Raw genomic sequence first — 24,067 nt, 5'->3', positions numbered from 1 at the left:
GTTTCTCATAGGTGTTCTTCAATGAGGTGATTTTTCTCAGTTCAAATCCAGCTTAAAACAAAACAGTAAATCTTGTTTCACAGTGCAGCACTTTCTCCTATTGGTTCACTCCAAGTGATAATTACAAACCTTCTTTGTCTCTTGAGGCTTTTTCAATATCTTCCTTTAGTCTTGACAATTTTGATTTTATTGAGGACTTTCGTCTCTCTTTATCCATTCCATTTGTGGGATCTTCTTCCTATATAGAAAATATTGAATATATTATATTGGGAATATATTCCTAATGGGAGAAGGGAAAGATGATAGATCATTTTTATATGACTGCATTACACCCACATTGACTATGTTTGGTTTGAACTTTAAAGAAAATTAAAAAATGAACAAATAAAAGATGATCTTTGGCTTTACTCCATAGTGTTGTACCTATTCAATTCTTTCCTTATCCACGCTTTGCATGTTCAAGCTAAGCATTTTCTCTTTCATAGCCTGAGACACATTTTGGGAATGGTCTCACTTATTTCAATTTTATCATAGAAGTATCTTTCTATTGGTAGATGCTTCAGCATCCTGTTGTGGCACAGATCAAAGACCAGAATGATCAAACCAGAATACCTCCATTCTGAAGGCTCTCCCTTTCATCAGGGTTTCTGTAGACAGCTGACTTCAGGAGAGACACAAATATGTTCCTTTCACCTTCTAAAGGTCTCTCTTGTTAACACTGGTTTGAATCAGGACATGTTTACAATTTCAAGACTCTTCTCAAATCTCACCTAGTGCAGGCTAACTTTCCTGTCTTTACACCCTGCCTCTCTTCACTGCTATAGTCTCCTCTCTGAGATTACCATCTATTTATCCTCCTCAGCTCTGCCTCTCAGAATTCTTACCTTTGTCCAAAACTCAGCTCAAGTGCTACTTTCTCTTTGAAGTCTTCCCTGATCTCAGTTGTTACCTCAAATTACCTTGAATTTCAATCAATAATTCCATCAATCAATCCACATGCAGTTATTACCTGCTTACCCTGTGACAAACACTATGCTATGCTAGGCAGCAGGGATACAAATGCAAAGAATGAAAAGATCTTTCCTCTCAAGGAACACAGATTTCCTTATTGGTATACATGTTGTATTACCTTACATCTCTCTTTACCCTGTGAAACCTGGACACTTAATAAATTTTTACAGAATTGGTCTGGGTGATTTGCTACTCTCTACCACACTAATTCTTTAGCCTAAGGAAATCTTTGTGTAGGAGTAATAGAGGAAATGCAGCAATATGGGAAGAACACAAGAATTGAGGAGACCAGAGTTTTAACCCATGGTCTGCCATGATCTTAAGGATAGTATCTTAACAATGGTACCTTAGGAAAGGTACCTTTTTAGGTATCAACTCTGCCTGTAAAGTAAGGAGATTGGACTAGATGCTCTCGAAGGTTCCTTTGAATCACATTCTATGACTCTAAAGGTTTTATAGGATCATATATCTTACAGAAAAAGGACTTGAGGGACCATCTAGGTAACTCAGTGGATTGAGTGCCAGGCTGAGAGACAGGAAGGACCTGAATTCAAATATGGCTTCAGATACTTCTTAGCTGTGTGACCCTGAGCAAGTCACTTAACCAGTATTACCTAGCTTTTATAGCTTTCCTGACTTGGAAAAAATTCATAATATAGATTCTCAGATGAAAGGGTTTAAAGAAGGAGGGGGCAGGAGAGGGAGCTCAAGGTGCTAGCCCTGCCCCACATATAGCATACATGGAAACAACATCAATCAAAAAATGTACACCAAAAAGATGGATCTCTGGCAAAAAGCAATGTTTGCTTTACTTAAAGGAGATAATTAAAGGTGTGCCATGTGTGTGTTCTTCCTTTTGTTTTCAAAATGATCATGAGAATAAAGTCTTACAGAGTCTCATTAATTCCAGAAGGGTAGAAATGCTACCAGTTGGGGAGCTCTTATAGAAATGGTCAATGCAAAGGTTCTAGAAATGACGTTGGTAATGTTAAGCACATCAATGTACTTACGTACAAAATAAGTACATTTTCCTTTTATAGGCAAATACATTTTCCTAAAATAACCACCCAACTACCAGGGAGCAATAGAATAGGTCAGTGAAATTTTCCAGTGAATGTGGCTTTTCTGTACTTACAAAGTAGTCCGTTAATAAGAATTCAGATTTTTCCTCTGTAGTTGAAATGGAAGTTTCTTCCATTAAAGTCCTAATGTCTTTTTCAACATCAATCTTGCTGATGGCACAGTGGAGTTGAGTGTGACCCTGAAACAAAGTAAGAAGGCAGAACATCAATGGTAAGTGAAGTGGAAAGCTTCTTGCCATTTTGTCATAAAGCATACTTAGAGTCAAAGAAATTTCAGTACTCACAGTGGTCAAAGTTTGTCCAAAAATGGAAACATGTTGATTGTACTGGTTTAGGATATTACACAGCAGTTGGATTCTTTCCTTCTCTAAGTCTAGGACATTCTAAAAAGCACACCAAAATCCATTTAGGTTAGATAAGAACTTGTAACAATGGCAGCCTGAAGTAATGTCACACTGTGAGCATTCTGGGAAAAGCAAGTCCTACTCAGTCATCATAATAGTGCAACAGATGCGCCATCATAAAACTACTATTCAATGGAAATTTCCCAGGGAAGGAAAATGTTTCCATGACTATCCCATAGATTTGCCATTAGGATTAGTATGTCTTAGACACTTTTTCCAGCCTCCTTGGGGCTCAAGAGCATATCAGATAACTTCCATGTGTTGCCTGGCATTCTTAAAGTAGCAGATGAAAGAAGAAAATAGTAATAGAGAAAGTAAAATTTCCATAAATCCAGTGATCCATGCCTCAACCTATGAATTCATTTTGTCAATCAATTAGTAAATATTTAGAGTATCTCTTATATGAAAGACCCTGTATATATATGGCAACTTGGAAAAGAGAAAGAAATTTAAAATATGGCCTCTGTATTCAGCTAGACATGGTTGGTGTTTTGGGTCTAGGAGTCTGCTCAAGTTCAAATCCTACCTGAGATACTCACTGTAATGTAGACAAGCCACTCAACCTCAGTTTCCTCATCTATAACATAGGAATAGGAATAACAACAATAATAATACCTACTTCACAGGGCTATTGTGAAGATCAAATGAAATCTCATATGTAAAGTGTTTTTCAAACTTTAAAGTACTTTGTAAATATTAGCTGTTATTATTTTTATTATTGCATGGAGCTGGCCCATTTAGTTAGTATGAATCTTCAGGGCAGCAGTAAGTCCAAGGTGTTCGAGCACTCAGGGCTGGTCTAAGAGGTTAGGAGGAGTATGTTGACCTAATCAGTGAGATTTAAAGGGAAGAAATTCCATCCCTAAAATATCTCCATTAGCAAGACAATTGCTAAAGACTAGATTTAGCATTGTGAAATTACTTCCTTTAGGTTATTAGGGAATTGGCTTCTGTTTAAAAGTGGGTCCTGTGAGATTTAAAATTGATTGACAAAATGAATTCATAGGTTGAGGCATGTATGGATCACAGGATTTATGGAAATCCAACATCTCACCTCCCCCTCCATGCCATTGCCTGAAATGTACTTTTTATGTAACTCCACCTCATAGAGACTGTCTTTTAAGATGCAACTCATTCATTGTTTTCTTCATGAAGCCTTTCCTGATTCTCCCAACTATTAACATCCCTGCCACCAACTACCTTGTATTTAACTATTCTGTATATTGTGTATTAATTAACTTAAAAATAATAGTTGGCATTTATTATAGTGCTAATTTAGGGCTTGGAAAGAATTTTCATATGTTATCTCATTCAAGATATGAGATGCTAGACATTAATTTTACATTATATATATATACATATGTATGTGTGTGTGTACATACACATATATGGCCTTGTTATTTCCTCAGTGGCATATGAGGTCTTTTTGAGTAAAGATTATTTCTTTACTTGTATCCCCAGCACAATGCCTGATACACAATTGGCACTTAATAAATACTTGATTTATTGATTGATCCCTTCATTAATGCAGATTGCAACTCCTTCATGCCTTGGTGGATGGCTTCTTTATGATTTTGTGGCTTGAACATTTCACCACATGGTGTTCAACACTGGTGATTGGCTTATTTGCCCTTCACTAAGCCTAAGCTTTCCAATATGTCAAGACCTAAAATTGTCTGTGCTTCTCTGCCACTATTCTGATTAGGGTATGATGTATACATTATATGAACAAGTATTAAAATTTGAAACAATAAGAGAAATTTGATTTTTAATTCTTTAAAAAGAGAAAGAATTTTGGTAACTCAGGGCCACCTACCTGCCCTAAGGAGATATATAATATAAGCATCAATGCCAAATAAAATGTAAGTTTAAATTTGGTGCCAAGAGCCCTCTTTGAAAGACTGAACTACTGCCAATGTTGAATCAGCAATGGCCAACTCAGGATTTGAACCCAGATCCCCTGATTCTAAATCCAAACCATTCCTAGTGGTTTTAGATCACAGAAGAATATATATTACATCCATCTCTTTTTCAAAGGGAACCTATCAAAAATAAACACACCACATAGAACATCTCTGACAGGCTGTGGTGAGGAGGAACAAATGCTATTTTTGTAAATATTTTGCAAATTTTATAGCACTACATAAAAGCAAGCTATTATTACTATGTATCACAAACATGAAGTTGCATAAGAGATATCAAGAGGTGATGTATGGTTTGAAAAAAAAGAGTTGAAAAAAGAGATTTGGTAGTAAAAGCCAGGAAGAAAAAATGGGTAGCCACTGGGCTACAGTGGTTATATTTACAAATAGTCCTGGGTCTCAGAGGAAGGTCCTCCTTGGGCACCCTGGGCAGGCTCTCTGCAGAGACTTCCAGGAGGAGATGGACCGTTTGAGAAAGCACAGATGGACATCAATCTGTACCACTTTGGGGAGCATCCTTTTCTATGAAATTATGTATCCTCTGAAATATGGAAGAATATTGTGGAACTGTTTCTCTCCCCTGAAGGATGTTGAACTACTAGTGTAATTCAAGGATAGAATAATTCCATTGTCACTGGGTTCGATGGAAATTAGTTAATGGCTTTTAATTACATTTTAGGGAAATCATTAAAGTGATCTACGTTTTCTTATGAAAAGAGGTTGAGATAAATTCTGCTGTGAGGAGTGGAATCTATATCTCATTTAATGAACTATTGCCTACAATTACCTTTTGCTGTTTGATTTTTAAAGAGAGAATTTAACATTTAAAAGGATCAAATGGCCCTACATTATCATTTATTATTCTACATATTAGGAGAGGCTGGTTTAGGAGTTTGAGGGAATCAGCAATTTACAGTGTCTCCAGGACACAGGAAACTTACAAGAAGGCAGCACCTTGCCTGGTTGTATTCATTCTGTCCTTTCCATTCAAGTTGCCATTAACCTGAATTCAGGCACTTCCATTTTCCTTAAACTACTGGAATCATCACCCAGATTCTAGCCTTGCCCCTTGCAGAATCAAAGAAACAATAGTCCTAACGAAGGATAAAATATGAAAGGGCCCTTTTGTCTACACTCTTGCTTTCAGTTAGGTAGGAAATCCCGATTTGGTGAGTGAGGTAACTAAGACATTGGACAATTATATGTCTTGCTTCAGCATAGTGGGTAAAAGGCTAGATTTGGAGTCAGAATAATCAAGAACTATCAACCACTGATAGTTACTAGCTGTGTGACCATGAGCAAGTCACTTCATACCTGTGCCTCTGTTTCTCTATTTGTAAAATGGGAATAAAACCTATACGATACCCCTCAAAGGCTGACAAGGTTGTTGTTGCTGTGAGGTTAAAATAAAATAATATACACTGAAATATATATATATATATATATATATATATGTATGTATACACACACAAGGCTTTGTATATGTCAGTTATCATTATTATCGAAGTAGTAGAGAAGTTGTTGTTGATGATGATAATGATGATACAGAAAGAATTAAGCTTAAAGCTAGAGGACCTACTTTTAAATATTTCCTCTGATGCAATCTTGCAAATTATTTAACTCTTCACTTCAGTTTCCTAATCTGTAAAATGAGGGGATTGCACTAGGCTCCTTCTCTCTAAGGTCCCTTCCAGTTCTGGATTTATGGTCCTATATTCCCATATATTTTCACATATATATGTACCCATATGGTATTTACGGTTTTCAACCCTCTTCCACACACATTGTCTACTCTGATCCTCAGCAACTCCATGAGTTAGGTGGGGCACGTATTTACAAAATGAGAGAAATTTAGCTTTAGAGGGTTAAAATGATTCATCCCAGGCCCTCTATAGCTAGTTAGTGGTAAAGCTGAAATCAAACTCTTGGTCTCCTCAGTCTTCATACAATGTTCTTCCTAACAGGGCACATGCCCTTCAGATGCTTACAATCTGGCTACTGCTGCTGCTGCTGCTCTCAAAAACTTCTGGGACTCCCCTTTACTAGACCTTTGATCACCTCATGCCAAGGCAATTACAATATTTAAAGTAAAATCCATCACACGCTTCCCTATTTTCTTTAATCAATGGTACTATCCCAAATAGTTTTAGCTATCCAGATTCCAAATCAATCACAGAGCATAGAATTTTTAAGGCTAGAAAGAACTTTAGTGATGAACATAGTCTGATCCTCTCTGGATTACAGTCAGAATAACCAGAATAAATGTCTCCTAGTCCAGTGTTCTATTTTTTTCTCTTTCTCATCATCTACATCCATGCACTCACTATATACTATTACATAGTCCTTCAAAGTGTCTTCTCTTCCATTTCTTCTCAGTGCTACTAACCTAATTCAAACTCTTCTCACTTTGCCCCTAGAATATTCACAAGAATAAAATAGCATTGGTTTCCTACCAAATCCTTCTGCTTCCAGTCTCTTTTATCTTTTGAGCCATCTTATAAACAGCCAGACTAATCATAAAATATCATGATGTACAGGTCAGTTCCTTATTCAAAAATCTCTAATGGTGAGTGTTCTGCTGCCTGTAGAATAAGGTCCAGATTTTTCTGCCTTCCCTATTCCTCATCTTCTCCATCATGTCCCTGTAACTGTGTTCTTTGGGCCAAATCTTGCCCCGGAGGCTCACTACTTGTGTGATTTTTTTTGGACCAGTCACTTAATCATCTTGGGCTTCAGTTTCCTAACCTATAAAATAAAGGAGGTTGATTTCTTGACCTCTGAAACCTCTTCCAGCATCTCCTTTCCCAGTTTCCTTTTATGTATTATCTTCCATATTAGGATTTTAGCTCCTTGAGGGCAAGAACTGTTTCCTTTTGTTTCTATTATCACAGTACTGGGCATAGAGTAGGCACTTAATAAATCTCTGTTCTTTGACTGTAGGAACTTACTAAGTACTTTGACTATCAAAGTAAGGAATTTTCATCTTCTAAATAGTGGGGAACTGCCGAAATCTTTCCAATAAATATGTGATAGATGGGTAGCTAGATAACTCAGTGGATGGAGCACCAGGCCTGTAGTTGGGAAGACCTGGGGTTCAAATCTGAACTCAGATACTTCCCAGTTGTGTGACTCTAGGTAAGTCATTTAACTCCAGTTATCTAGCCCTTACCACTTTTCTGTCTTAGAATTGATACTGAGGTGAGACAGTTAGATGGTTCACTGGATAAAAAGCCAGGCCTGGAGACAGAAAGTCCTGGGTTCAAATTTGACCTCAGACATTTCCTAGATGTGTAACCTTGGAACCAATACACAGTATTGAGTATAAGATGGAAGCTAAGGATTCTTAAATTATTTAATTGAAAAATAAATCAATATTAAGACAGAAAGTATGAGTTTTTAAAAATTATGTGATAGGAACAGATCAAAACTGGAAGGGATCTCAGAGTCCATTTAACTTAAACTCTTTTATAGGCTAGAAAACTGAAGCCTCAGGAGATTAAAAGGAACTTATCCAAGATCACCTAGGTGGGGGCTTTAGAGGTAAGATTTGGACCCAGAGCCTTTTACTCCAGAACCTGTATACTTCCAATTCAATTGCTGTCTCATTTGGACATATATATTTTAGGAAGATTACCCTGAAAGTAGGGTGAGGAATAAATTGGACAGGGGAGATATTGTAGATACATTTAGAAGACTACTATTTTAGAAGTCTGAGCCCAAAAGAATGTGGTCCCCTACTAGGAAGGTAGGAAGGTGGGACAAATGGAAAAGAAGGTACTTAAGTATTAGAGGTATAAAGGTTCCTAAAGCCACAGCAAAAAGATGATAATGAAAAGCGATGGTGGTAGGGATGGGAAGGATATTTGAAAAACAGGAGACAGAAAAATCAATAGGAGAAAAAAAGAGATGGAAGTTCTAAGATGGAAGAGGAGAGTTGAGCCTAGGAATGGCCTAATAGAGAGAATTTGTTCTGATGGTAAAATGCTTGCCTACCCTATAAGAAATGGCAGGGTGGATAATTAGAGGCAGTGCAGTGTGGTGAGCATCACTGGACTAGATTTATCTGAATCTCAATTTCTTCCCCTCCAAAATGAGGCTGATGATGCCTGTTCAAACTCTCCCTTCATCTGAATTTCCCAATTACTGTCAAGGATGTTGCCATCTTGCTAGCCACACAGACTCATAGCTCTGGTGTCATTCTCAGTCTTTTGTTCTTCCTTACCCCATATATCCAGTCAGGTGCTAAATCTTAACTTTTCTATCTTCATACCATTTCTTGTATACATCCATTTCTTTATTTTATTTTATTTTTTACCAATTACATGTAATAACAAATTTCCACATGAGTTTTCCTAAATTATATGATTGAATTTATCTCTTGCCCTTCTATTCCTTCCTTCTCCTGGCTCTGGCAGGTGATTTGATCTTGGTGATACATGTATCATCATATACAACCACATCTTGCCATTCACACAGCCACCAACCTAGTGCAGCCCTCATCTGCTTTCCTGGCCTATTGCAGTAGTTTTCTTTTCTTTTTCTTTTTTTTAAACCTTTACCTTCCATTTTGGAATCAATACTGTGGATTGACTCTAAGGCAGAAGAGTGGTAAGGGCTAGGCAATGGGGGGGGTCAAGTGACTTGCCCAGGGTCACACAGCTGGGAAGTGTCTGAGGTCAGATTTGAACCTAGGACCTCCAGTCTCTAGGCCTGGTTCTCAATCCACTGAGCAACCCAGCTGCCCCCATTTGCAGTAGCTTTCTAATCATGTTCCTGTCTGAGGACTCTGCCCACTTGAATCCATCTCCCACAAAGTAATTTTCCTTAAGTACAGGTCCAACCACATCACCTCTATACTCAATAAATATCAGAGATTTTCTTTCCCCGCCAAGGTCAAATATAAACTCCTAAGCTTCTCACAACTTGGCCCCCTTCTACTTCCTGGTTTTCTTATATTTTATTCCCTTCCACAAATGCTGCAACCCAGCCGCACAGGCTTATTTGGCATTCTTGAGCAAGACCTTCCATTTCTCTCCTCAGTCTTTGCACTGACTCCTCCCCATGCCTGGATTTCTTTCTCTCCTTTCCTCCATCTTTTAGAATCCCTGCCTGCCTTCCTTCCATATCCAGCTCAAAACCTACCTTGTTCACAGGCCTTCCTGGTTCCCCAGCTGTTCATGCTTTCTCCTCAAAGGATATCCTTCATGTACTCTGCTTGTATGTTGTAGATGACTATGCATGTATACATATTGTCTCTCCTGGTGGTTGTGATCCCTTCAAGGGCAAAGACTGTCTTTCCTTTTCCTTTGTTTCCCTACATAGTTAGGTACTCAATACCACTCCCCCCCCCCCAAAAAAAAAAACAAGCAAAAGGATGTAGCAGCAGGATCCTAATTAATGCTTCTTAATTGCTTAATTTATTACATGCATGTTTTATATTTAAAAACAGAAATCACAAAACAAATCCCTCCCACCTCTTTTTAAAATGCTTTTTTTTATTCCATTCATGCCCTACTTATCCACTTTCCTCTTTAAACTCATCTTTCTTCCTAACAAAACTTTTTATCTTTTCTTACTCTTCCAAAGACACAGTGAAGGAGTCTAATTAAATTAAAACTCATCTCTTTGGGTCTCATTTCCCCTCTCTTCTTTCCTTTCATGTCCCAAGTTTCTTCCTAACAGCTCCAATATCCCTTAGCCTTATTGTGACTCCTACTCTTTGGAAATAACTTAGCCCAGCTCTGCTCCTAAATAACCAATGAAGGGTTCCTAAACAAGAATATTAGACTTGACTAATAAATGTTCCCAGCTAATTGTACCACTAGGGAAACAGTAGCAAGGAGAGGAAATGCCATTTGTCTGAAAGTCAGAACGCTAATGAGTGGCAGAACCTGGGGTAGAGACCAGGGCTCCTAACTCCATTTCTGATCTCTAGCCCTCAAGATGAGGCCAATTGGTCCCTAGGAAGAAAATCATGAAATGCGTAACTTGCCTGATAGCAGTTTTGTAAAGTGACTTCCCATTTGAGTCTGGTTGTGTAACCAGCAATGTTTTTTTGGTAATAGCTTTCGTCTTCCTTTGCCAGCTTCTCTGTTGATTTTTTCAGTTTACCGAGCAGCTTAAAGGAGGAAAAAAAAAGAAAAAAGTCCACACATCTTCACTGACACATTATCAAGGCACTCTGCAATTCCACAGGAAGAATTCTGTTTGGTCCAATAATGGGGTTCTTTATAGATGGGAAGAGGCACTGGGCTGAGGGTTAATTGACATGGGGAACTCCCAGAGGAAGAAATTCCCTTTACCAATTCAGGTTGGCAGCTTGTTTGCAACCCATTTGTAGAATTGGGTCTCTAGACAGCGGATCAAGACCTGCTCAGTGAATATGATACAGTGAAGAGAATTTGGGATATGGAGACAGCTATCCTGGATTTAAATCCAGACTGCCACTGTCTGAAAGAACCTTGAGCAAATCAATGTATGTCTCTATGCCGCAGACCCCTCAGTTGTCAAATGAGGTTTTTGCACTTGATCTCAAAGGTTTAACTCCTATAATACTAAGTCTCTAAGCTGGTGGTCACCACCCCATACCTTCTTCTTCAGCTCCCCAGCTCAGGAGAGGGAGGTTGCCATCAGAGAGAAGGGTAGGATCTTTTCTGAGAACTAAAAGGCATTTTAGGGATCAGCTGATCCAATCTCCCCTGCTCCCCACTTTGTAGATGAGAAACTGGAAGATCAAAGCCCTAGGACCAGTTAGCGCAGCTTAGTCTGAACCCCCAATAGACTTTATAGTTGTTCACTTGTTTCCCTTGAGTCTGACTCTTCATGACCCCATTTGAGGTTTCCTTGGCGGGGATCCTAAAGGGATCCTAGAGTGGTTTTCCACTCATCTTACAGAAACTGAGGCAACCGCGGTGAAGTGACTCACCTAGGGTCACATATACTAATATCTGAGGCCAGAATTGAACTCAGGGAGATGAGGCTTCCTGACTCCAGGCTTGGTGCTCTATCTACTTTGCCACCTACCTGCTCCCACCCCCACCCAAAAGGCGACACAATAACCATGATAACTAGCAATTATATTTATGTATGCTATTGAACTATAGTCCTGTGCTAATCCTGTAAGGTAGACAATTATCAGTAGTATTATTATTATCCCCATATTACAGAAGATAAAACTGAAAACCAGAAAAGTACCTTGCTCGGGGTCACACAGGTAGGGAGTGATCCAGGTAGGATTAAAATCCAGATTTCTCCTCCCTCCAGATCCATCTTCTTGACATTACACAGCCTTCTCTGCTCTCCCTTAACCTCCCCTCCCCACCACAATGCTGTAAGACTCCTGAGATTTTATGACTGCAGGAAAATTGCCAGAGTTTCAGCATCTCTTGGAAGAATATATGAAATGCTTTTTAAAAATGCATAGATACAGTCGAAAGCCTTTCCAGTCTCCCTCACTTTATATTTAAGACCATTTTGAGAGATACTACCCTAAAGGACATTTATTCCAAAAGTCGAACCTTTCATAACAGATGCAATTTCAAGCTTATTTTGTCGTTTTAGCTAATTTGCTTGGCATTTGCTTGTGCAGCCTATAAGAGACATATTGGGTTTCTGGGGGTCAAGTGCCCCAAAGCATCCATCCCTTCAAAGGACAGCCCAGCTGCCTCTTCCTCCGGAAGACTTTTCTGAATCTCTTGCTTAGAAGTACTCTTTCCCTCTAAATTTGATTTTGTATCTATGTTCATTTATTCTGTGAGTTTTTATTATTTCAGTAGAATGGAGACTTCTTGAGGACAGCATTCTGTTTTTATCTTTCTCTTTCCAGTGATGAGCAGTCTTTTTTGTTCATTTTTTTTAAACCCTTACCTTCTGACTTAGAATCAAAATACTGTGTATTGGTTCCAAGGCAGAAGAGCAGTAAGGGCTAGGCAATGGAGGTTAAGTGACTTGCCCAGGGTCACACAGCATTTTTTGAAGAGGACCAATGACAATGCCTTGACTTGTGAGTGAATTGGGTTTAAGGGAGACAGAATTGCAAAAAGCTGTTAGTCTCTTTCTCTTCCGAGGCATGTCCATTGACATGACAAAAGTCAGGATGATGGCTATAGCCCAGGATGCAGTGGATAACCCCCACATCTTCAATGTCTGACCAAGTTCTAAGCATTCTGCAGCATATGCTTAAAACACTTTCATGGATGCTGGAACAAAATGTTCCACCCATTTTGTCTTCACATGCGTGGGGTAGACATCCCCCTACCTAACCTGTGATCGAGGTCTGTCCGCTACCCTCAACCTGATTTGTATTAGCTAAGACGGTTTTACTGGGTTGTGACTTTGCAGATGCCATAGCTTCTTGGAGCCATAGAGGAGAGTCTGGTGAAAAGTGAACACCAAAGGTGGACAAGCAGCCCTGAAAAGGGTTCAGCAACCCCTCACATCATAGGTGCCAAACCTCCCTGAACACCCCAGGCTTAAATGTTTGTGGAATTAAATGGAATCATGTCTCTCAATAGGAAAGGAACACTTCTTATCTTCAAAGGAAGTATTTTAAAAGATTCCAAGAGTGGACAAGGTTATGTTTTGCTAAATAATTGTCTTCAGTGGGGAGCTCATTGGCTCAGTGGATTGAGAGCCAGGTCCAGAGACAAGAGGTCTTGAGTTCATATTTGACCTCAGACACTTCCTAGCTGTGTGACCCTGGGCAAGTCACTTAACCCCCATTGCTTAGCCCTCAACACTTTTCTGCCTTAGACCAATATAGTATTGTTTCTAAGTCAGAAGGTAAGGGTTAAAAAAATAATTGTCTTCAGAGCCCTCTTGACAAGCTTGGTACCCTTGCTAATGAAATCTCAGGCACCCATGAAACCTGAGCTCAGCCTGGATAACTTCTATGTTCCGACATATTAAATAGCTTCTGTCTATAGCATAAACTCAAATCAAATAAAGTCAGAGAGAAGCAAATAAACTTCTCTGTGCTAACTTCTTGCTTGAGGAACCTTGCAAAGACAGTCAGTAGGTAAGATTTAAGGCAGTTTCACTGAACCAATCCCTTGACAGTTGAATTTTTCCCTTCCATTTTTACCGTCTACAATGTTGAGAGTTGTAGGAAGGTTTGGCAGCCTGGGGTGGCTCAGTTTCTTTTTGTGTTCGTTTGTTTTTTCCCTGAATCTGAGCCTGTAATTTCCTCACTGTAGGGCAGTGGTGTCAAACTCAAATAGAAACAGGGGCCACTAATCCATATACAAGGGTCTCTGCCAGCTGTATAATGACAGTTATTAATTATAATATTATCCATGTTTTATTGTACTTTATTTATTTTATTAAAAAATTTCCCCAATTATTCAGGTTACCCTTGGGAGTACTGGCCCATGGGTAGGTTACCTGTTTGGCATTTCTGCTGCAGGAATTTCTTGACTGAAGAACACTCTCCACTTTAAGAAATTGGTCACTTATGGTATTAAAGATGGGATAGAATGCTGGGCCTGAGAGTCAAGAAGACTCATCTTCTTCAAATCTGTTCTGTTCAAATCTGGCTTCAGACATTTACTAGCTCTGTGACCGTGGAAAAGTTACTAATCTTATTTGTCTCAGTTTTCTCCTATATAAAATGAACTGGAGAAGAAGCAAACCACTTTGGGATCTTTGCCAAAAAAAAACCCCAAATGGAGCCAGGAAGAGTCAGATACATATGGGACTGAACAACTGCAAAGTCTTCAAGAATGACCTGGAGCACTGGGGAATGTGTCAGCTGTTTCATTCCTGAACTTAATGGCATAACCACTGGCATAAAGAAAGCACTTAATAAATGCTTATTGATTGATTGATTCTTGATGCCAACGCTCATTCTCATATAATCATTATTTTCGTGGTAAGTTTAAGGAAGAAAATAAGTTCAATATCCTTGTTCAGTTTTGGGACTAAAATAGCTAGCAAATAAAGGCAAGGCAGCACTATCTCTGTGATCCAAGGGTAAGCAGTGGCTCCTTTAGTGAGCCTACTGGAGGAAAGTGGGAGACTATCACAAGATTTTATCTAGCCCCTAAGCATAGAATTAGAAAGAGATTGGGAATTCCATAACTTGGATCCCCTGTCTTTTCTTCATAACTTAAGGCAAGGAAAGTAGTACCTGAACATTTAAGGAAAAGACAGCTTCCTGAAATGTAAAACAGGGATAATAATAGCATCTTACCCAGCATTGTTGTGAGGATCAACTGAGATAATATTTATAAAGCACTAAGTATAGTGCCTGGCATATAGAAGGCTATAATAAATATTTCCTTCCTTCCTTCCTTCCTTCCTTGGGTCTAGGACACCTAAGACAGTGCCTGGAATTTAGTGTTTTATTATTCTAAAGTTTGTTGTTGTTGTTGTTGTTTCTCTAAAGATGTTTCATTGTTCCCCACTTGGCCATCTGTGGCCAATCCTTAAACAAAGAGTCTGGGATTTGAACAAGCTATGGCCTTATAATATTCTACTGACATAGAAACCAAGTTATCATAAGGGGCCCCTGCTAGACCAGACAAGCAGGCAAATTTTACCTTTGCATAATATATGCAGACTGCACCCATAGTATTCCAATTTCCTTCCAGGGGCTCCTTTTCTATGAAAAAAATTTATAATCTATTTATTATTTATTAGTTCTCCATCCCCTAGCTTGCTCAGAAAACACCATCTTATAAAAGTGTACACTGATCAGAATGATACTGAATTAACTTTTCATTATCTCTCTGTCCTGAAAGACTGGTGAAACCATCCAAAGGAAAGGAATCCTTTTGCTATCAAGAAGAGTAAGTCCATCCATCTCAGGAAGACAGCTGGCATAGAAACAATTGGCTATGACAAGTTACCTTCCGCTTCTCCTTCTCAGTCACTGATTGCTTGGTCCTTTCTACAGAATGGAAAAGAGCTTCATGCTTCTTGGTTTCCACCATTAATTTCTTCTTGGCCTAGAGTCAAAAATATAAAAAATTTTAAAAAGAGAAGAATGCTATGTCAAAAACTAAGCTACTATATTTTCAAATTAATCATGTCTCCAACAATGGATTCAATGACTCTCTAATTTTTGATTCCTCTTTTCTAAACCTTCCACTAAAATAATACAGAAGCTAACACTTTGCCCTGAGAATCAGTATCTATGTTTTTAATATATTTGGTGCTCTTGAGAGGGTTGTAAATTTTACTGAAATGCTGAAGGCTATACAAGGTTCCAAAACATTACTTTAGTGCAAGGTTGTTTGCTACAGAGAAATTCCTGAATGGATGTAGGCTTTATGTCTTTGGAAACCATGCAAAAGGAGGATACAAAAGAATTTCTTTTGGCTCCCTCTATGTTGCCTCAAAATATGCTCAGGTATACCTTTTCCCAAAAATAATTATAACATAACGATCTTCCTAGACACTCAAGCTATCATCTTATAGCATTCCTTTTCTTCTAAATTTCTAGAAAGAGTAGTCAAAAAAAGGTGATGGTGGGGACAACTAGGTGGCTCTTTGGTTAGGGATCCAGGTCTAGTCATGAGAGATCCTAGATTAGAATCTGGCCTCAGATACTTCCTAGCTTTGTGATCTTGTAAGAATGAGATTATAGAGTTAAATTTTAGTAAGAGTAAGTTTAAGAAAATTGGAAATTGTCTCCAAAAGTGCTGAGCTTAAACTTTGACTTAAGGAACCCTGAAGTGTGTTCTGGAATGCAGTGAGCTGAGGAGGAAAGAGTTTGAAGGAACAACTGTCTCTTCTTGTCCTGAGCTAGGAAGGAAGGAGCTGCTTCTCAAGGTTTCTTTATCTCAACCTGTTTTGTGGAAGAAGGGAAACCTTCAAACCATCTTTGGGTTTCTTGTTCAACCGGAGAACAATTTAAAGAACATCGGATTATTCCTGCTGTGTATAACAACTTACCTGAAGGTTTTACCTTAAGATCCTGTCAGTTGACTCTGAGGGTTTTCCTCAGGGTCAGACCCAGCTGGGTAGACTCAACCACCTTGGGTCCACCCTTAGCAGATTTTGGAGACAACTTCTAGGAGAAATATTTGATCAGAGTCTGAGGATTATAGTCAGGTAGTTAGTCAGTTTTGGGGGACATCTAGCTAGAAACAGGGAGCTGGTAGTGTAGCTTGGAAGAGCAGAAGCATTCATTGTGAGATGAATTTATGTGGTGGAATTGAGTTAAGAAATTAGAGTTAGGGAAACCTTTTGTTTAATCCTCATATTCTAACCTTGATCTATAATAGAGATACTGTTTTCCCTGTAAAATAGTCTCAAATACTTTTGTGCTTACTGGTCCATTAAGAGAAAATGCACTTTGACTTTCTTTCACAAAGGGGAGCTGAGATACCCACAGACAACAGCTGAGTATCTAGATAGTTCTCTAGTGTGGATAACAGCATCTATCCACATTGGTTCTTTAATTCGGATCTTATTTTTTTCAACCTTGGGCAAGTCACTTAAACCCAATTGCCTAGTCATCATCACTCTTCTACTTTGGAACCAATATTTCATATTGATTCTAAGATGGAAGGTAAGGGTTTAAAAAAAAAAAGAAAGAGTAATCAGCACTCACTGCATCTATTTCCTCATTTATCCCTTTGCATTCTGGACTTCAACCACTCTATAGACACTTGCTTTCTCTGGGATGATGACCTCTTAATTAACAGTCAATTAATTAATGACCTCTTAATTATTTTTAAATCCAACAGCCCCCTTTTAACTTCACCTTCCTTGATATTTCCATAACATTTGGTACTGTTGATCACCCTCTTCTCATTCCTTCCTTGGTTTCTATGGTACTTTCTCTTTTAGTTTTCTTTTTACTTGTCAAATTGCTCCTTTTCAGTCTTCTTTATTGCTCATTTCTACCCCCTATGTGTTGGCTTCCACCTAGGCTCTTTCCTTGGCCTTTTTTTTCTACCTTGTTTCCTATGATGATCCTCTCTTCTTACAATGGTTTCCTTTATCCCCTTCACCTCTATATATGATACACAAATATCAGGCTTGATTTTCACTTTCCTTCTTGAGCTTTTTTACTAGTTCCTTAATATTCCTCATGATTAAAACTGAATTCATCTTTCCCTATAAATCTTCCTTTATTTCTCTCAACTTCCTCATTTTTATTGATGATACCACCACCTTCCCACATCTAATCCATTGCTAAGTCCTATTGACTCTATTACTCCCATGTCTTTGATATCTGTCTTGCCTTCTCTACTCTCACAAATGTAGAAAGGACACATAAGTAGAAAGTTATTGAGTTAGGACTTGAACTCACATCCTCTAGATTCCAAATCCATCATCCTTGTACAGGCCTTTACTACTTTTTTATGTTTCTCTACTTTCCTTCCCACAGTTGCCAAGATCATCTTTCTAATGTATAAGTCTGATCATGCCATTCTCCTGGCTCAAAAACCTTCAGTGACCTCCAAACTATATCACAAAGCATGAATTTCTCATTCTTCCAGTTAAAATTCTCTCCAATCTAGCTTCAATTAACCTTATTTCACATTAATCATCATCATACAATGTTATAGTTAAATGTGACTTCTCTGTGTTCGCTGTTTTCACTTTCTCAGTACCATGTGTCAGTTCAGGATATCCCCTATTCCTGGAATGGCTGCTCTTTCCCTATTTCTGCCTATAGAAATTCATCTTTTCTTTCAAAACCCAGATGAAGTCCCACCTCCTCCCTCCATGAATCCTTCTCCCATTCTGCTAGTTGGAAGTGATTGCCTATCTATCTCCTCAAGCACTTTATCTGGGTATCTCCTAGTTTCATTGTTTATTACATTTCACTTTGTTTTATGCTTATTGTTTCATTATATAAATTATATTATATGCATATCATTACTCTCTCATCTCCCAGAATATAAGCTCATTGTGGGCAGGAACCATTTAGTTTTCATCCATTGTTTCCCCTGCTTTGAAGCAGCTAGATGGTTCAGTGGATAGAATGCTAGGCTTGGAGTCAGGAAGACCTGAGTGAAAACCCAGCCTGAGAAGAAGTGTCTAGTTGTGTGACCTCAGGAAAGTCACTTTATATCTGTTTGTTTTATTCCATTGAGGAAAGAAATAGAAAACACTCTAGTATCTTTTCCAAGAAAACCCCAAGCATGGTATGCTCCACAGGGCCATAAAGAGTTGGACATGACTCAAAAAGTCCATTTCTTTGCACAATACTTTACCTATTATTGATATTTTAGAACTGTTTGTTAAATAAATTAGTTGATCCCTTAAAAACTTTATGAAAAGAGGAAAAAAATCCCCTCCATTGCACAGAATTAGACAGCTCTTATTGAAAAATTATGTATCTGACAAATGTTCTTTGGAATAACTTGCCTTCTCAGAGGAGAAAAGCAAATAATGGTTGGATGTATTTGCTAGTAACCTGGGACCACAATAATTCCACCTGCCAATTTTTTTTGTAAATCATCTAAGACTAGAAGTATGTTAAAATTAAGCCTAAATTCATAAGACCTTATGCATTGTCCATCATCTGTTCTCTGGAGAAAAAGGTAGCTATTAGAGCTTTGTTTGGGGAGTATGATAGTCTCCAATTCTCCATTCTTGAGATAGTTGTGAATTAAATGGCTACCAAGTGTCTTCTCATTCTAGTTCTAGAAATACTGTAAAAATAAATAATGATGGTGAACTCCACAGTTCTAGCCTCTTTCCCCTTTAGCATTCACCTTGAGAAGCAGAGCTGGAACTATTTTAATTTGTATAGTACTCCTGAAATGTTGCTCAAGGGAGAAAGGATCAAAGGTTTCCTTTTAGACAGCCAAATTCAAGGGAGAACATATCGGTCAGTATTTGAAAGAAGCACTTGGTCCTTTAGGACTTTTTTTATCTGAACTCCTTTGACTCTAAACATGGAGAAAATTCTCATTCGCATGAACTTTATGCTTTGCACTGCTATCATGCTTTATAAAAAACAGAACTGTTTACTTAGAAATCTGGAAATTACAAAGTTCTTCTTTCAATGACCCTTAGCTTCTCTCTGGAACAAAGGACTGTCTTCTTTAACCCCAATATTCTGCACTGATGTCACATGGCCCTGAGTCATGGAACATTACAGTCTCTCTAGAATTGAATTTGAGGGTCACCCAAAGGGCAATGGAGACATACATGGTGGGTGTGATCAGACTAAAACATATTTCAAATAAGGAATTATACTTTTCAAGCTGTGTAAAAGATATCATCAAAATAATGAAGAAGTTGGCCACATGGGAAATGAAGGGAAATTATTGCATAGCCCAGGAGCTATATTAGAAATGTCAAGAGAATTCAGAGAAGCCCCTAAGCATGGTGAGTAAAACTTTTGATGAACTTATAGGAGGATATACATGAGAATTCCCACATAATGGGAAGGAACAGTGAGGTTGTGATCTATAACGTTGGAGGGAATATTCACATTGGTGAGATCCCAGATCCACTAGAGAACTGTTTCTGGAAACATCATTAGTTCTTCATTATTTCTGGCTCTTGTCCATTTGTTTCCACATTTGGGGCCATGTTGCCCTGGCCAAGAACCTGCCTTTGGAATAATAGATTTAGCACAGGAAAGTCCTGAGAGGTCACTCGATCTAGCCCTCTCATTTTACAGGAAAGAAAAATCTCAGATAGAACATTCTTAAGATTATTGTTTAGAGAAATTCATAATATCAAGAATGAACAATAGGCAAAAAGACTAATTAATCAATAGTGTTTCAGAGAGCATTTCTAGGAAAGATATCCCTTTTGATTGGGATAGATCTATTAGTCTATATTAGTGTATCAACTCATTTTAAAAAGTTTATATTTTAATTTATTGGTTCTAAAGAGATCTCCAATTTTAGTGGAAGCATCACAAGAAACTCTGAAAGCAAAAATAAGCCCATCATATGAGAAACAGCATCTTGTCCTTTGATACCACCTTCTGAGGCCATCTCCTAGGACAGTGATTGCAAACCTTTTAGAGACAGAGTGCCAGGCCCAACCCTACCCCTTACACTATGTGCTATGCCCACCTCCCATTGAATGCCGAGTGTGCCCCCATCTCTTGTCCCACACAGGGGAAGGAAAAAGCACTCCCACTGGAGTGCTGGATGGTGGGTAAAGTGAGGAATATCCTCAGTAAGTGTAGAAAGAGGGAGGGGAGTGGCACAAGGGCTCTGCTCCCCTCTTGCCCACCTTACCTGCTATGCATTCCCATTGGCTGCTGGGCAGAGGGACAGGGGATGTGAAAAAATGTTGCCAGGTGAAATGGAGAGGGGAAAGGGAACAGTTCTTTTATTTAATTTTATTTCTTTTTATTTTTTAATCTTATTTTTATTTATTTTTAATTTTATTTAATTGCTTAATTAAGAAAAATTTTCCATGGTTACATGATTTATGTTCTTTTCCTCCCCTCTTCCTACCCCCTTCCCATAGCCAACACTCAATTCCACTGGCTTTTACATGTGTCATTGATCAAGACCTATTTCCATATTATTGATATTTGCACTAGGGTGATTGCTTAGTGTCTATATCTCCAGTCATATCCCCATCAAACCATGTGATCAAGCAATTATTTTTCTTCTCTGTTTCTACTCCTACAATTCTTTCTCCGGATGTGGATAGCATGTGGAAGGAAGTAGTTCTGCCCAAGTCCCTCTACCTATCTAGTAACTAACTCTGTGGGTAGGGTGTGGGGAGGGAGGGTGGCTGAGTGTCCACAGAGGATGCTCTGTGTGCTATCTTTGGCACCTGTGCCAAAGGCTTGCCATAACTGTTCTAATGTTGCCACTATACCACAACTATAATCTCTTGGAAAGCTAGGACTGAATGTCTCATTGATTTATTTTGTACCCTTATATAGACTTTAGAGGTGGTTCTATGTATAAAAGAGGTGAACAATGATCATTTAAAGAATGAATAAGCAAAGGCTTCACTGATTGAGAAGCAGCATAGCTTCTTGGGGGGAATCCTAGACATGGAGTAAGGGAGACCTTGGTTTGAATCTTGCCCTTGATAATAGAGAATAATACTTGCACAACCTCCTATCCTGGATTCTTGAGAGGGTCAAATAATATCATGCACCTGTCAGGTAATTTCAAGCCGCAGCAAATCTCAGCAATTCCCAAGTTAGTGAGGGGCTTGGAGGTATTTTGTTCTGCATAGTGACTACTGGAACTTCCTGCTATGTAGGATATGTCCTCTTAACATCCAGAAGGTAGTGCTTCAGTACAGAATTCAATACAGTACATACCGCCGTGGTTTTATTCCAGTAAGATGTGAAGAATGAGAAACTCATGATCTATTTTAGGTTCAACTAACTAGAGGGGCCGTGGGCCAGATTTGTTGCTTTGGACAGGAAGTCAGAGAGGAAATATCTGAGGCCATCCACAGTCCAGGTCTGTAGGACATGGATGCAGCAGGAGGTTCAGAACAGGATAGAATGCCTTTTGATCTGCGGGTGCTATCTTTAAACACACAAAACCTTTCCCCTCGATTTCTGGGGGAGGCAGAGGAAGAAGTGGACAGGCAAATGAGAGGCAGGCAAATGTAGCTATTTCTACTGAGATACAGAGATAGTTTTCTGTAACAGAATTATAACATAAATACAAAATGACACATTCACACACACACACACACACACACAAACTCTATAAATGAATTTATGCAAAAGTCAGTGTGTGGGAACTTGCCTTAATTTGCTGACTCCAGTTGTTCATGACCAGATTTGCCATCTTTTCAACTTCATTATCCAGCTTATTGGAGAGAAAAACAATGAAAGAGTTTTTCATTTTTAAAATGCTTTTTTTTCCCTCTGTGAGTTACTATTCTAGCTACCAAGTCCTGAGAGGGACTAGACTACGATTTATTGAGATTTTCCAACCCATCAACTGATGCCTTTCCCAAAAAAAGAGCCCAAGTTGTCTTGGTTCTTGTCTCCTATTGTCTCTAAGATGTGAACAATCCCAAGCAATTTAATGATGTAAGAAATGTATGTGAATGAGGAAACACCATTATCCTTTTATATTCCATTAGAATATAAGCTTCTCAGGAGGGCAAGAACTGCTTCTTCTTTTGTTTTTGTGTCTTTAGCAACTACTACGATTCAGAGTAGGTACCTAATAAATCTTACTGAATTGAATTGGAACAGCATGTACTGCAATTACAGTAGGTAGTAGGGAGCTTAGATGGCTCAGTGGATAGAGTGCTGGGTGTGGAATCAGGAAGACGCAAGTTCAAAGGTGGTCTCAGACAAAATGTGTGATCCTCGGAAAGTCATTTTACTTCTATGGATATCAGGCAACTCAGTAGGATTTATCTACTAAGTCCTTTTTCTATTAAGTTGAAATTCAAGGGGGCAGCTAGGTGGCTCAGTGGATTGAGAGACAGGCCTAGAGATGGGAGGTCCTGGGTTCAAATCTGACCTCAGACAATTTCTAGCTGTGTGACCCTTGGCATGATTCCAAGACAGAAGGTAAGGATTAAAAAAAAAGTTTCAATCCACTTTGGTAGACAGATTTCCACTAGAAATTTCCCTAAGTGGACAAAAATCAGAGATGCTTTGCATTGTGGTTGTGTATATTTGCCTAGTTTCAAATGGGGCTAGTAGGTGGTATGGTAGATGGAGTGCCAGGCTTGGAGACATCTCCATGAGTTCAAATCTGACCGAGGTATACTAACTGTGGGACCCTGGGCTAGTCACTTAACTCCATTTGCTTCAGTTTTCTCACTTGTAAAATGAGCTAAAGAAGGAAATGGCAAACCACTCCAGTATCATTACCAAGAAAACCCCAAAAGGGAGGGACAAAGAGTCAGACATGACACAAAAGTATTAAACACCCAAATAGTTTCAAATTGTACATTATTTCAGTTTGGATTCATTTTCTTTCTACATATTGAGTAAATACTTGTAAGGTTAAAATTAATAGCCAATAACTCCAATTATTATATTTTATAAGATTTATTAATAATCACATGAAGTAGAAGAAGTAGAAGAAGAAATGCAAGGTCAAAAGTAAAAGCCTGAGTAAAGAAAAGTTTTCCCAGCCATGTTTGTGGGAAAAGAGGGATCTCCAAAATGTAAGGATATAACATGAGAACGAAAGTGGGATGCTGGGATTTGGAGTCCTGGGGAAGCAGATTCTAATTATACATACTTACACGTGTCCTTATTATCTCCCCTATTACAGTGTAAGTTTCGTGCTATTCAAGATTGTTTCATTCCTTATATTTCTCCTCCAATGACTAGCACAGTACCTGATATTCAGCAGGTGCTTAACATGCTTGTTTTTTTGTTTGTTTTTTAAACCCTTCCCTTCCCTCTTAGAATAAACACTGTGTATTGGCTCCAAGGCAGAAGAGTAGTAAGGGCTAGGTAATGGGGGTTAAGTGACTTGCCCAGGGTCACACAGCTAGGAAGTGTCTGAGGTCAGATTTGAACCAAGGACTTCCCATCTCTGGGCCTGACTCTTAATCCACTGAGCTACCCAGTGCCCCGTAAGTATATGTTCTAAGGCAGAAAAGTGGTAAATGCTAGGCAATTGGGGTTAAATGACTTTCCCAGGAAAGCCAAGCAGGGTCTAAGGTCAAATTTGAACCCAGAACCTCCTGTCTCTAGGCCTGGCTTTCAATCTACTGAGATGCCCAGCTGCCCCCTAAACATGCTGTTTAATTGATTAATTGATCA

The 24,067-nt window shown here is 38.7% G+C and overlaps 1 protein-coding gene across 5 annotated transcripts in view; it reads right to left on the bottom strand.

Annotated features, from left to right (window-relative positions):
* The window catches only part of NOSTRIN (nitric oxide synthase trafficking), a 115,602-nt gene that overhangs the window by 46,503 nt on the left and 45,032 nt on the right, over positions 1-24,067 (bottom strand). For all 5 annotated transcript variants that reach the window (XM_056793977.1, XM_007494322.3, XM_056793978.1 and 2 more), the window contains 6 exons: positions 22,074-22,136; positions 15,267-15,365; positions 10,412-10,537; positions 2,378-2,476; positions 2,147-2,272; positions 130-238 (listed from right to left, as the gene is read on the bottom strand). In XM_056793977.1, the coding sequence (XP_056649955.1) occupies positions 130-238; positions 2,147-2,272; positions 2,378-2,476; positions 10,412-10,537; positions 15,267-15,365; positions 22,074-22,136 (622 nt within the window). The remainder of the gene's footprint in view (positions 1-129; positions 239-2,146; positions 2,273-2,377; positions 2,477-10,411; positions 10,538-15,266; positions 15,366-22,073; positions 22,137-24,067) is intronic.

The sequence above is a fragment of the Monodelphis domestica genome, chromosome 4 (assembly GCF_027887165.1).
Source record: "Monodelphis domestica isolate mMonDom1 chromosome 4, mMonDom1.pri, whole genome shotgun sequence".
NCBI lineage: Eukaryota > Metazoa > Chordata > Mammalia > Didelphimorphia > Didelphidae > Monodelphis > Monodelphis domestica.
The sequence above is the reverse complement of the archived record's forward strand: the minus strand, read 5'-3'. Positions and strand labels throughout refer to the sequence as shown.